The sequence below is a fragment of the Aythya marila genome (assembly GCF_965140915.1).
Source record: "Aythya marila genome assembly, chromosome: 2".
NCBI lineage: Eukaryota > Metazoa > Chordata > Aves > Anseriformes > Anatidae > Aythya > Aythya marila.
In genome coordinates, this window is record NC_139043.1 from 50,696,967 (window position 1) to 50,712,767 (window position 15,801).

Here is a 15,801-nt window from a genome sequence, read left to right on the forward strand (position 1 = left end):
GCACCTGGTCAAATAAATTAAAGTGGTTTGAACTTAAGCTGAATCTAGCTTGGGAAAAAAATAATTGTCTATAATTTCTGTAAAATTCTATTTAGCAGCATTTTCAAGCACAAAAGATATTTACAGGTAATTACCTTCCTTTGACTTCATTACACAAACCTGCAGTTCTGGCTGCATAGTGAATTGCGAGCACTGTGGTAGATTTGAAGATACAGCATTCTTAAAGAAGCCAGATTCTTCATCCACGTTTAAATCAGGGAAAAAGGAAAAACCAGGCTCTCATAGATCAGTTAGCTTGTATAACTCTCGGAAAAACATAGAGAAAAGTGTGCAAAACTATCTCTAAGCATCCAGAAAGGAATACAAAGAGCAAACACTGATTTGTCCCCAGTAACCAGCAGCTACATCAATTAAAACAAGTTGTGCAAGGCACAACTGCCTTTGCATGTATGAGAAAGCATAGCTATCTTGATGAGTAAGGCTTTCCGCAGTACTCACATCAATCTTATAAAAAGTATAAGGAAACATGGTGTAAATAAAACTACTAGAGGAAGTGCAAAACTTGCAGGAAAACGTTAACTTGCGATACTTCAATAGTTCACTGACAAATATGAAGGATTATATATTGATTTTTCCTTCATGGTCTGCTTTCCCCTCCAGCCTCCGCATTTTTAACTCTGTTGCCGAACTTGCTGTAAAAGTCCTTGCTCAGGCAAAGTAGCAAGCAATAAATAAAACCGTACTGCTGAGGAAACAAAGCATAGTACAGAGGTTCAGCAGTCAAGCACAGATGTTGATCAGTGTTGATTTCTCCTACACAAAGTACATTCTGCAGGCTACATCATGCATTACTGCATGTGTTGGAGAGGGGTGTCAGGGGCCAAGCATCTTTGATACTCCAGAAGCAATTATCACAGCTGCATACAGCTCCTGGGGCACATGATGCCATTTAGCTACAGAACTTACTGAGGGAGCTCAAAGGAACAAAAAGAGTCCCTTGCACAAGCAATGCTATTCCAGTTGGTGTCCAGCTGCTTAGACTAAAAAGGTACTGAGGGAGAGGACAACTGGTAGCGCCTGAATGAGGGATGTGGTTGTTTCCTAATCAGACAGGGGCAGTGTGAGGACACATGGGCAATCCTTTATTCTGAATAGATAATGAGCACATGAGCTGTCACAGGAGATCTAGCTGTTTGTCCATGGATATTCAGAACTACAAAACCTACATCTATCCAGCAAAGGACAAGTTAAACATCATGCCATACCTGCTGGTACTCAAGAATGCCTATTTCCAATGTCCTGCACTATAAGGAATCTGTGGGCATTCAGCCACAAAGGGGTGCTAGGAAATGTACTGGAGAACCCTTAAAAGGAAGCAAGAGCAAGGCAGTCTTAGAGGAAAAAAAAAAAAAAAAAAAAAAAAAAGGCTATCATAGATGTAAGGGATAAATTACCAGCTTGTTGGTTTGCTTACACAGAAATGAATGACAACCCCAAAGGGCCAAACACAACTTGTCTGGAAAGCAACATGGAGAGGGTGCACGTGGCATTATACTATCCCGATAGAAAATAATGGCTCAGTGCATAGATTTATCCTAGTAACAATGGAACAGCGGGCATATTTAACAGAAAAAAAAAATGCCCAGTATCTAGACAGATGAGGATTTAGATTCAGGAGGCATTTTTCCTGGACACAGCATTTGCAGGTGGATGGACATCAGGGGGCAAACCACCTACAGCATGGATGGATGAACACAGGAATATCCTGTGCCTACCTCTCTTTCTGAAGTAAATGATTCTTGAGATCATATGGCAGTTCAGGTACGAATTTTATAACTTAATTATTCCTCACAATATAGTAAGCAGCATGCTTAACATAACTAAATACAGAGATAAAAGTCAAGTAGACACTCTTCAGACAAATTAAAGGAAAGGTCCAGCAGTTGACTGACATTAAATTTTCTGGCTGGGAACGAGGTAATTATTTTATGATATATATATATATATATAAAGAGAGAGAGAGTGATTGTGAGAGAAATTGAATACAGTCTTTTATCTAGATCTCACAAAGCTTTTTTGAAAAAAAAAAAATCTAATATTTACACTAATTAACTCAAAGGTTTAGCACATTGCAAATACATATAGAAAGGTTGGAATCCAGCCACGCTGCAGCTGAGGGCAGTGTAATCATGAAGCTACAGTCACACTACTGCTCTCAAAACAGCTGCCATCTCCAGTTCTCAATAGGGACGAACCTAGCTGTACCTTACGACGACACTTATTTGCAAAATGGCTCTCTCTTCACTTTGTTTCCACGTGACAGAAACCAAGGTGAATGAAAGACAACAACATTCCCTAATGCTTTCATAAATTGTGACAGACCATATCTCAAGGACAGAGATAACTCTTCCCTCGCCAAATCTCCAGACAATTAACAGTTCCTTGAAAAATAAAGTACAGTGAATTTAAAAGTATCAAGAGCATAAAAAGTTACAGATGCTTGATTTTACAAACAGAAATTTTTACATTTAGAACTAACATAGTTGGATCCTTTGCAATGCAGCTAAATAAAAAAACACCCTGCCATACACCACTAAATCTTGTTCTATTACATTGCTCACTAAAATATATACCTGACTAGAACCTGCATTTTGAAATATGCAACTATCAGCAATATTACTTTTACGATTAAATGCAATAGGGAAATGAAGAAATCCAGATCCAAAATAATAATAATTACAACCTATAAAATAGCACTTTATAGTTAACACATTTCAGAATAAGAATTTTGTACAGAGATCCCGCTGGAGATTATGAGCATCCAAACTCATACCTGAGATAATGTACTCAGCAGTAAATGTATGAGATGGGGGTAAAAGCCAGAAAAACAAATGAACAAACAGAATTTTGGGGTATCATAACATTTCAAACAACATCTTGACTCATTTTTTAAATACATCACTCAGCAAATCACTGCAATTGCTTACAAATAGAAAATTATGCTTAGCTTTGCTTAATTATGCTCTAACTTTTCTCTACACTGGAGACAGAATTTATAGTAAGCATAACCTAATTGATTGTTATGAAATGATGAGACCATTTAGACAGATGTCTGATTCTCCATGGACATTTTTTCTCCAGGAGAAACAAGACAGGCCTGCAGCCTTAACTGTCTTTTCTGAATTTATGGTGGCAGATCTGTCCATCTGGATTAGTGTCATCTGCCCTTTTCGGAAAAGATCGGTGCCTGTAAGGCTTTCAACGATAAATCATCTATGCAAAGGAAAGATTCCATGTGGACCTACTGATTATTTTTTTTTCTCCCTATTATGGTAAGCTCAAATGAGATTTTTCTCCAGAAAAGCAATTGTATTTAAGACTTTTATAAAAACTATCCACTAAAAATTTAAAAGCACTAAATTATTCTATGCTTAGTACTCCACCAACTATCCCTAAAAGTCATAGGGTCTTCCTAGAAAGAGCAAACTTAAAAGGAACTGACAAGGCAAATATATTATTATTACAGCTGTGATACTTCAGCAGGATCACTGAAGCCATCTTGAATTAGAGCTGGAGAACTGGAACACACTAAAGTGAAGCATTTTGCAAAGAGCAGTAGATCTCCCCACTGCCTAAATATTGCAAAACTGAAATAACAGCAGATACAGCCAGCATTCAGGAAAAAATACAGAAATAACAAAATAATTTTTTCACTGGTTCAACATCGGTAATTATTAAATAATACCAGCAAAATCGTTTTCATAGAAACAGATCCTACCAGCCAATTCACTATGGAGAATATTGTTAAGAACTTCCTGTGGTACAGTCTACCCACATGTACACCCAGACACTCATGCATAACATTTTGATGTCGCTTTATGTGCTATTCCTTTCCCTATGCAAATACAATAAATTAATCCACAGTAAGATGACATGAATAATATTTTGTTAAAGGATAAAGTGTGCATAGCATGCATAGTAACTTCCTTATCCTAGCAGAGAAAGGTAGATGGTAAATTAGTCTAGATGAAGAATGATGAATGACATCTCAGTATGTTCTTGGTAATGCAGGAGAGACCATTAGCTTCTATCTGAAGGTAATGTGAATACAAAAGTAAAACATTAGCACAGTCTCTTCCTGCTTTGTTTGACTGGTTACCTTCCATTTCTAGAAGATGAAGAACAAAGGGTCTCACAGGATTATTTTTTTTTTAAAGGACTACCAAAAAAAAAAAAGAATAAAAGGAGAAACAAACAAAAAACCTATTAATTATAGATTTCTATCAACCCTGGATTAGGGGCTGCATCTTCTTTGAAAGTTCTTCAATTCTAACCCTAAACAGTAAGTGCTAGTGCTAGAAATAAGAAGAAAGAACGTAAAATTGTGTTAAAATGACATTACCATTTTCCAAGTAACCACCCCAACCACAGAACAGCTAAAGTTCTTTAAATAATTTAGCTCTTCACATAACGTCTCCCCATGGCACACAGTTAAACAGAAGACAAATCAACCTAAGATCTTTGCAGCTCCTTTGAAAATAGTGTGCTTACAAAATAGTGGATAGAAAAAATGCAAAACAAACATAAATCAATGTTTTGAATTTTAAGCTTCCCAACTTCCAAAAAGTACATATCTGCATATTTTTCATTTCAAATGTTTGTAAAAACCATTCTAAATTAATAAAAATAATTCAGTATTGTCAGTTGGTTACACTAAGTATACTATTTCAACAGCAGCTATTTATATTTGAAAACTCCATTTTTTCTATAATGAGATGGCCTATAATAAATGAGCAATCATTACTCAAGATGTAATTCTCTGAACAATAAACTGAAGAAGCCAAATATAGTTTCATTTTATGTTTTCTTCAGTTGATACATCCTACAGAGCTCACGGTATATACCATGAGCAGTAAGCAGGAACTCCTTACTTAGCTTCCAGACATACAAGAGAAGGGATACAAGTACAGAATGTAGTTTTGACATTGTATTAGTGTACCAGAATATGCAAATTGAAAGAAAGTCTTTTATTCTAACTGACTTATATTGCTGGCCAACTTTCATTCTTACACCATTAGGAAATACAAATGTTATTTATGCCCATAACAATGGGATAATAGTGAATTAAATTATTGTGCTGGCAGCCTTGTATACTTTTTGTTCTGAGATTCAGATTAGAAAAACTTGTGCAGTCACAAATGCAACTTAAAAATAAAATAAAATCAAACCATACTTTCATAAGTGATTGCTAATAGTTCTACTTACAAAAACATATATGTTTATATCAATGAAATAGCCACCTGCTTTCTATATTAAAACTTTTTTTTCCCCTCATGTGAATCTGAGATGAGATTGTTGTTAATCAGATACAGTTATGCTTCACAGCCAAAAACACAAATAAGGAAAACACCTAAAAACTGAAAGATTAAATGCAAATTTCATCAATGGCCTTTAACATGAAGGCTGAAGAAAGACCAGCAAAATTGCTTTCATAGAAGAAGGGTGTTTTCTTTATAAGAAGGGTGTAAGGAGGTCTTTGTCGAAGTATGTGCAAATTTGATATTTAACAAGTAAATCAAAGATTACCATTTCTCTATTATTAATACTTTGCACAATTGTTCGCAACAGGTTTAAGATTGCTAGAGCCACGGAAGTCTTAAAACAGGGGAAAAAAAAAAAAAGTGTAATCAATCAGCTACCGTTCTTGGTTTTCATTCAGCCAAAAATTGATAGAAAGGATATGACTTCGGTATAACCATTATTTTACCCTTCCTAGCAATCTAAATGATAATTAATATATGGCAAGGCATCTAGTGATCTAGCAAACCTCTAAAGGCAGTTCAAGAGGAGTTACATAAAACTTTAATTGAATTGTAGTATAGTTCTGCAGAAAATCTACTTTTTCATGCACATTTTATATATTTAAAAACATCTCAGTACACTGTGTATGGTGGCAGAAGAAAATGCATCTTACCACTGCAGCTGGAACTTGATGCATTTTTGCAGCAGGGGTTCCTGGGCGTGGGTAAAATTGATTAATAAATAAGCTCGGAAACCTGTACTGTTCCACAAGTTTCATTGTTTCTTGAAAATCTTCATCTGTCTCTCCTGGAAAACCACAGATGATGTCTGTAGCAATCGTTATTCCAGGCACTCTGTAAAAAAAAAGTATAAAGAAACATCGAGCTTAGGACAAGTAAGTGTTATTCCATTAAATACTAGTTTATGTAGACTTGTAACTCTTCAACTTTATCTACAGAAATTGAGACCTAAAATTATCTTTGAAAAAAAAAAAAAAAAAAAGAGAGAGAGAGATTTTAATATTATTGCTTGGTAATGAAAAATGCATTTGGTACTCAGCCGAGAGCACAAGCAATAGAAGAAAGACATTGCACCAAATAGTGGATCAGTATTATGACACATGAGTGAAAACATCTGGACTACCTCCTCCTTCATCAAAAATTATAGGTGATCAGCAGAGCTTGCAATTTTCTTGAATTCTGATTACATAATGCACAACATTTATAACTTCTCAGACTTAGCCATTAGAACTTAAAACACTGATCTCAAAGGAGAAGAGTCCCCCCCTAAAGAAGGGATTGGCATCTCCAATCATGGAGCCTAGCAATTTTGAACAAAAATGGCTTCGGAACCAATAAGGCAACTTTTAGTCATGATTTAATTTTTAACTCAGTACTCCATAGAAGCAGACGATTTCTTACTTTAAAAGGAAAACAAAATACTGAAGTTTACAAATGCACAGGCAGTGAACTGTCCCTATTTAGCAAGGTCAACATTTTCTAACTGTTCCCCTTGGACTGAATATACAGAACCCTTAAGCACATGGCCCAGAAAAATGAGTCCTTCAACCAAGAGATTACTGCATGGTATTTACAGAGCACTGTATGGGACCCAGGAGATATCAACTCAGTTTTCCAAGTCTGAGACTAGCCAGCTGGATGACCACTGCCTTATGAGAATCTGGGAAACCACAGCATCACTCTGTATCTCAGCCTGCTTGTTTGCAAAGTGGGAATAAGGACTAACCTTGTCTGCTGAGAGGCAGAAATGTATAATGCTTGGAAGTGCTCACAGTGCTCCCTGCTGACATAGACATGGCCTTGTCTACAACAGAGATGATCTCTGGACACTAACAATGATAAACTGGAGAAAATATGATTTATTAGGAAAGGCAAGAATCCTATGAAGATACTGGTGGTTATCTGACTTAAAGTTGGTCCTGTTTCAAGTGGGAGGAATAGATGAGATGACTTCTAGAGGTCCCTTTAAATGTGAATAGCTCTATAGTTTTAAGTAGGCTAAAGCAAGAGAACATCTGAGATTAATTTTCTTAGGGGTGAAGGGCATAAAGACTGCTGCCACAGGAAGCAAAGCTCATGCCTGAGCTTAAAAAAGGGTTTCAAAGCCTTTTTCCAACTTAAAGAAAGGGACAGAAGGCTTCTCTTTCCATTATCTGGGCAAGTGACAGCAGAATTGTAAATACAAAAGTATCTAGTTTAAATGACATTTATAAAGCACCTAAATGGCCAAAGAGAACTATTTTTTTCTTATTAGACAGTACATCACCATAGAAAAAAATCATAGGAAACTAAGAAGCTTGCATTGGCATAGCCAAAAGAAAACCTTCCAACAATGAGGTCTACTGGAACAGGAGAATCTGTTGACAAAAGACAAAAGAAAGGGGAAGAGGAGAATATTTGTCTTAGTAATTTGATTATGTGAAATCTCAGAGCGTGCACAGCCAAGATTCACTACAGTGGCCTTAATACAAACAGTGTATGGGGGTTAATATATTTTGAGAATACTTTTTTAACATAAATGAACACAGTTTTTTTTATGTAAGTACTGGCAATAAGCTTACATTGAAACAAAAGTCTCTTTTTAATGTGTCTGTATATATAGTTAGCCACACAGGAATTTATTAGGCACTGTATTGTTAAAATCTTCTTTTACATTTTCCTAATGAAAAATCCTCACAAAATAAACAAACCAAATTCTTTCGATTCCTTTTTTAAGTTCATAAATTCAGGCTTAAGCATTTGAGATTTAAGTTGAAATATACAATTGGAATGCCAAATCAAAAATGTATAATACTGGACATTTTCAAGGAGTAAGTCCAATAATTGCAAGTGGGAAACAAGATAAGTATTATGCAGAGCAGCAAAAATCCCCAAACTGTTGGTTAAACCACCTCAGTTGCCATTGAATTCTTAAGACTGAAACACTGCAAGATACAAGGTTCTGCTTGGTATCAAGTGACAACAGAATTCATTGGATTTATGGACTGAATGAACAGAGGTTGCATTCTGTAACATGATTTTCTTCCCATCACGAATGTTTTGTGCAGTAATGGTAAGCTTGTGGAAGAAAAAATACATTACTTCATAAATCAGTATCATGTAACATCAGCTGCCATTTCTCAGAGTATGAACAGAACATGCATTACATTTGACAAAACCATTATAATGAAGCTATTTTAACCATTTTAATGACACTATCGGCAACAGTCAAAGCATTTATTACCAATGGTAGTAGTAATACCATCCTTTATAAAGGTTTGGTTGTTTCTATAGCAACATGAATTATAAGGTCCAATCAAGCTAGATACAATAAAATATGTTCTTTTTCTCCATAACACCAGTTGTCACTCAGTTAAAAGGAAATTACATATTTTAAAAATTCATAAACTGTACAAATGTCTGAACTCCATTTGGTGATAAGGTGTTAATTATCTTAGTAATTAGATTTCTCTCTGGATGGAATTATTACACACAAAGAAAAGCTAGGGTATGAAAAGAGAGTAAGGACCATGGTGTATTCAGCAACAGCAATTAATTACGGTTCAATCCTGTATGCCTGCCCAAAATATGACATTGCATTGTACATTTTAATACCACTGTTGATTATACCATTGAAAAAGTTTTCAAAAGGGGAAAAAAAGCATATGAGATTTCACTCAGAATAAAAAACAGTTACTGACAAAAATCAAGCTCTTACCCATTCTGTAAGCATTCATGAACAAAAAATAAGTGGAATTAGTTCCACACACACAAAGCATCATTCCTTAATGAAAGGAATGATTAAGACAGACAGACATAATTCTGGAAAAATATAAAACATATCCATTTGAAAATTAAGGTTACCTTTGCTCTGACAGTCTGAAACAAAGCAGAACTAAGTTCTTTACTGAGTAGACTCAGATGATCTTCAAAGAATTGTCCCAGCTATGAACTATGATACAAAATTACACAAGAACAAATCTGTTGTGCAACAGTCAATATTAAACTGTGTGTGTTGCTTCTTTTTTTTTCGAATTATATGCAGTTTGTCTATTCCGAAGTAAACAAAGAAAACATTGCTGAACACCCCCTGTACGCATTCTGTAACATTTACTATATAAATGCATTTAGAGTAAGTCTCAAAAAATTCACTTGCAGCAAATTTTTTCTAGGGTCAGTAAAGAACCATACCACATTGTTTAGTGAATCAAGAATACAGTGATCCTTATAAAACAAACTGTTTTTTTTTTTTTAAAAAAAAAGCAGAAAGTTGCTTCAAGCATACAGAAGGCTGGATGCTCCTTACAGCCTAGATAATGGAGTTGGTCAGTCTGTTTTAATACTTCTGAGCATAGAACAACTTAAACTTTGCCCTCATAATCCTGACAAATGCCTAGAAAGATTACATGAAATCATTTTATCTGGCAATCACAAGTCTTGCAAGATTTTTTTTTTCCTCTGAAGACATACCATCTCCATTCACTCTACTCAGGAAAATAAGAAAAAAAGTGTCCAAAGTTGACTCTCAATTGGAACATTTTAGAATAAAATTGTGGAATTTCAGAAAAATGTGAATTTGAGGAATAATCAATGCCACCTATAAGAAAACACAGTCCTAATAGTCAGGGTTCTTCATCATGTTCTATTCTTTCTGTCCCTCCACATAGATAAGTCCCTTCTATCTACTCAAGCAAATTTATGATCTACCATCCTGAACCAGACCAGCCATACAATCACCGTCATTTTGGGCAGCTCTTGCTATCCAAAAGGGAGCAAGTATTTCATCTCACCGCAGAGTCCATTTTAGTGTGGTGTTGTAAAGGGTCACCAGAATGATCTGTCTGAAACAGAAGTGATCATAAACAAGTGCTGAGATGTCACATACCCAAAACCGCACAGAAAGGAGGAGCAAACGTGTCAGAAAGGACAAAGAAATACAACATCTTAACCTCTACTTGAAATCAAACCCTCATGGGTCAGAAAAAAACACCTGTTCTACCTCCCAGGGGAGTGGCTAATGCCTGGGAATAAAGTCTACGAACATGATAGAGGTTGTTGCTGCCATGAGAATTGCCTCCTCACAGCTCACAGGTATCTCTGTTAGCTCCAACCAACTCCAGAAGCATAAATGAGGCTCAGACAAGCTGTGTGCTACTACAGCTACGCAGTTCCTGAAGCTCTGCTATCTCAGGCACCTCTCTCTGTTGCATATTGCTAACAAGCAGGCAGCATAGACAAACCCTCAGAGTGACAAGTTTCCTGCCCTTTTCTGCCTGGGGGACTTGGTTGCTGATGTTATAGAAAACAGAAACCAGACTAGCAGTAACAGAAAAGTAGAGCAGCTGTAACAGTGACAGTTACCACAAAGCAGTTCACCAAAAGAGGAAAGTTAGAGAATTCTTGATGGAATTTAAGTTGGGAATAAAATGCGAAATAAAATCCCTGATGGATTGATTTAGGAAAGAGAAAAGTGTCAAGCTGACAAAAATCAAACAGTAAAAAAGAACTACACTATTTTCACAGAGCAAGATGTCTAAGAAAGCAAGCAGCAGAAGTGTGAAACTTGCTTGACTCAGGTATTACATGAATCATTTCATGTGATGTTAACTACAGAAAACGTTTCCTTTAGTAAAAACCATCGCAGACCAAATGCATGCTCAGGTAAGAAATTATGTAAAGAAAAAGGAGCTAAAATGCAATTCATCACCTTCACCTTCTCAAGTGACCACCTGAAATTCTTTTGCGTGATTACAGTTTCTTCTTACTTCCCTTTCAGCAACTAACACTGAAATCCAGCAATGACCTAAAGGCACCAACTGGTTCTTAACCAAGATCCCTCACTCCAGTATAACAAAACACTGGATTAGAATAAATAGCTATATGAATTAATTTAAAACACTGTACGTTCTTAGAGAAAGATAAAGAACTATCTAGGAAATCTAGAGTAACTAATGTCCAAAAAAAAAAAAAAAGAAAAAAAAAAGTTATGGCCGAGCAACTTCTCAATTCATAAATTAGAAATTCGAACGGAAAAAAATGAATCCTTTTGACATCAGCCCAGTCTTCTCTGAAGAAGAACCTTTATGCAACATGTGCCCCTTTAGGGAACCTGCAAATGAAATTCAGGTAATGTTTCAAAGTTGACTGAGAGTTAAGTCTTTGAAACATATTTTCAGAATTCGACAGACATCTAAATGTGCCAAATTCGACAGACATCTAAATGTGCCATTTCGTGTTGGAGCTGAAGGAGATGGTTGTACCTTCCCCATGACCTCACAGTCCTCTGGAAGCACTTTTCTTCCTTGCTTTTTTTCTCTAAAGGACTAGTCTTGCAGGATTTCTGACAAACTTGTACTGCTCACTAAGTAGCCCTACAAGCTGGAACTAGCAGAAGGAAAACAGACTGTTCAGCTGGAACTACTGCCTCTTTCAAATGCTCGTAATAACAAGACACCTCACCCTGTATCACTCTTGACTCTACGGAGATTAACTTGTGAATTAAGCCATAAAAAGCTCCCTACACCTTCAGAAAGGGATTCAGCTTGCCTCTGATCTGAAACCCTCCTGCACCCCTCTCTCTCTCTCTCTCCAGGGACTATGAGTTCTGCACAGAACAGTGTACTCCTAATTTAAGCATCTGGAGCTCACAGAGTAAACCTGAACACAATTTCTGATGGAGGGGGATTTCCATCTTTTTATGATTTACCCCAAATTATGCAGTGGATATACAGATTTCTAATGGATATCCAACAGCAATGTTTTCCTTAGTAATCTTTTCCATGTGCTTTTCAAACTAGTCCAGGATGTACAAGTCCAAAACCTTCATGGGAGGAAAAAAAGAGGCCTTTAAAATCCTTGCATCAGTTGCTCAACTGATTACACGTGCAATGAAACTGGAAAGTCCCTCAGTTCAATGGCAATAGACATTTCATTAACGTTTCTGTATGAAGCCTTTTAAATGATAAGAGACTGAGCCTTATGGCTAGATACAAACTATCATTTGGTACAGCTAATTATCCAAATTCAGCTAGTGCAAGAAAAAATTACTAATTTATTTAATAAACTAGCATGCTTAAACTTCATATTTTTAAAACTCTGTTGCTTATTTGTTATTCAGACTTTCTACTTTGGTTACTTTTAGCAAATTTGGACCTGTTTATGGTGTGCATATTTCTATTGAATACAAGAGCATGAGATTCCACCCAGGTAGGACACCTGCTAGCGTCTTTCATTCATGTAAGTGTTCCTACTGCAAAGCAATTATTGTAATTCAAATAGTTTAAAATGTCTGTTACAGCCTAACACAACTCCATGTTGCCTCACAAAACAGTTTTCCTTCACCTCACAGTTTGCCTGCACTGAAGTGAAGATATCTTCCTGTTACTGTTTGTAACAGTCTATAGTGGGTTACTTTACAAGTAGACTCACTAATTTACTTTCACTCAACTATTAAAATGCTGAATATTAGCCAATATTTCAGTAAGTTATATTTTGTATATTTGTGTAAAATGCATAATCTTGACTTTTTTTTTTTATTAAATTGTTTTATTGTTTTCACAGCTTGGATCCTATCTCTATGCAACTGATGCCTCAGATACAACAAATCAGACAAAGAAATTGTAATGCCATATTGTGTTTATGTTGTTATTTTTTTTTCTATTAAAACAAACAAAAAGAAAGAAAGAAAAAACAAACAAACAAACAAACAAACAAAACAAAAACAAAAAACCAAAACCAAAACCAAAAACAAAACCAGACAAAACCCAGTCATGACCACAGAGCAATGCATTTCTTAGGAGCGTGCTTGCAGGTTTCCCTGAAGAAGGGTATATGTACATATACACACATGGGAGAACAATTGGCAGGACTGTAAATACTACCACTTAATTCAGAGGTGATTCATAGTGAACACTTCAGATTTCAAGGGTAGCAGACACTGCATGTTAAGGCCAGCCTTACAGCTAGAGAATCACTGTGTACATTCCAGTTTTTGCATTCTCCGTTTCACAGAGCGCTGAAGGCAGCTCTCAGTGGCAATTCCCCCAGGGAGCACATTGCACCTGAGCTTTATGATCTGCAGCAACTCCAAACTGATTTGCAAATGCAGCTCAAGGATTTGTTCTTAAACTTCGGAGTCATTAACAGTTTTGACGCAAGTCACACTGGAAAGGCTGCAGAACAGGACATGTGATCAAGACATACCGAGAGCGAGAATATCTATTTTCTATGACCATTCACCAAGCCCACCTCCTGCCCCCAGAAGAGCTCGTTCAGAACCTGGACTGGGGGACACCGTGAGACCAGAACTGAACCTGAGAAGGTACAGGCAGGGAGGACCCATGCAAGCAGGGCCTTGGTTTCTCCTTGTTGCTGGGGAATAGTGACCTAGATAAAAAGTGCATTTCATAACTAACATGGTTCACTGCCTGAGAACGAAAGAGTACACAATTTTACTCTCTTTAAACGATTATTGTGAGCATTGCTAGAATTCCTATCAGATGCAGTCAAAATGTTTCATAAGAAACTTCCCATTATCAATTTAATACAAAACCAAACCAAACCAAACCCTCCAAATTAAGGCTTGGACTAACTTTATTCAGCTATAAGGTGTTCTACTCTTCCCATACAAATGAAACATTTTACAGAACTTCATTACAGATTTATAACTTCAGATCATTATTGTTTTATGATTAAAAAAGGAGTGACTTAAGACAAAAAGCTCAACTTCCTTAAACTTCATTTCCATTCAATCTCTAATAAATACCATCTGCTGTGTACTTTAGGGATATAATACCCGTCAAAAACTCAGCCGTATTATGAGAACCGGCACCAAGTTGATCTGAAATGCATATTTGAACAGATGTGTTTAAATTACATCTCTCCGTCTATCCACATGCATAAATTCAGAATAAGCATGTGTTGATTTAAAATGCATAAAAAAGGGATTTGGGGATGCATCAAAAGTGAACAGCATCTCAATGGATCAAGGCTCACATTACTAAAGGTCATTACTAAAAATAAAGTTTGAATTTATTAAGGGTTGCACCAGGGAACTGTTCTTGGGAACTGACTTAATGTTTTCTGCACTAAAGCAGCCATTGAAATTACACTAATTTTCTATGACCCTTCACTGTTTAACATTAGAGCTGTCAGGCACGGTCAGAAATAATAGGATCTCGGTCACGAGTAGCTGAGAACATGATATAGTTTTTCTGAGCCTGACACAATGCTTATCACCAACACCAAATGTCTTGGGCTGTGAGGACCATCCATGTCTGCTTCAGTGACAGACATTCAGCTTTTCACTCTGACACAGAAATCAGGCATACAAAACAAAATGATTAACATGCCTTTTTGGCATGATGAAATCAAATGAAAAAAACTGCAAGCTGTGCTCCATTAACAAATGCTAATAAAAGAAGAAGAATCTTTCTGAACTTTTTCCCCCTCCTTCTATCCTATAAATGGTTCAGGGACTTTGAAGATAAGCCAGATCAGATCAAAGGTCCATCTAAGCCCAATACTCTGCTACTAGCAATGGCCAGCAGCAGAAGCCTGGGGAAGCGTGCAGGATGTGTGGATCCCCAGAATCCCTTCCTCCTCCCAACAACTGCATTTTGTCAACGAGGTGGTTTTATAACCCGTAGCCTGTGATGGACTTTTTTTCTTGTGCAGCCTGCCCTTGAATCCCAAACCTTCCATACCGTAAACGCTTGCTGCAAGAAAAAACAACTGTTCTGCACCTGCCACTTGCTAAATCTACTTGATGCCCCTTAATTCTTACACTGGAAGAAACAAGTAACAACTCTGTTCACTTTCTCAGCACTTATTCACAATTTTATTGACCTCTGTTCTAGTCCCTCTCAGTTACTGCTTTCCCATACTGAAGAGTCCTTAATTTCCTTTGTGTGACAGACCTTACACCTCTGATAATCTCCATTAGTCTTCTCAGTAACATTTCCCATTGTAACGTAACCTTTTTTGAGATGGGTGTCGACAACATTCAACAATACAGGAACAAAAAGAAAATCTGAAAGTATTTCTAGAATTAAGATAAATGATCTACTGTTTTCATTTTTTTTCTTCAGGTTTTTCATTCAGGTGTTTCATTTGTTTTCTAGTAAGCAGGTGGCAAAAGGTAAAAACCTTAACACAAGGCAAGGGATAAGAGAGAAAGGCCAACGAGAGTGGTTTATTTGCAAGTAAAATGCAAGTATGGAATTGATAAACATTCCATACCTAGAGAAAAATTACACCTCAAACTTCATTGAAATACACCACCTTTAAGAGAGACATGTTCCAAAACATGCTTTGAGAGCAGAGTCTACAACACAGAGAGGACACTAAAAATTCCTTGCCAGTATGATCCGTGTTAAAATTCAGGAAAAGAGGACTCACTCTACAGATAGGTACCACGGAAAAACTGACAAAAAGAATATGAAGAAAATAAATTACTTCTTCCACTGTGATACAAACACCATGCTGAGTCCCATTCTGGTTG

At 36.5% G+C, this 15,801-nt stretch overlaps 1 protein-coding gene across 3 annotated transcripts in view; it reads right to left on the reverse strand.

Moving 5' to 3' along the window:
* Positions 1-15,801, reverse strand: part of CDKAL1 (CDKAL1 threonylcarbamoyladenosine tRNA methylthiotransferase) — a 427,133-nt gene that overhangs the window by 109,057 nt on the left and 302,275 nt on the right. For all 3 annotated transcript variants that reach the window (XM_082753985.1, XM_082753986.1, XM_082753987.1), the window contains one exon: positions 5,975-6,155. In XM_082753985.1, coding sequence (XP_082610111.1) covers positions 5,975-6,155 — 181 coding nt within the window. The remainder of the gene's footprint in view (positions 1-5,974; positions 6,156-15,801) is intronic.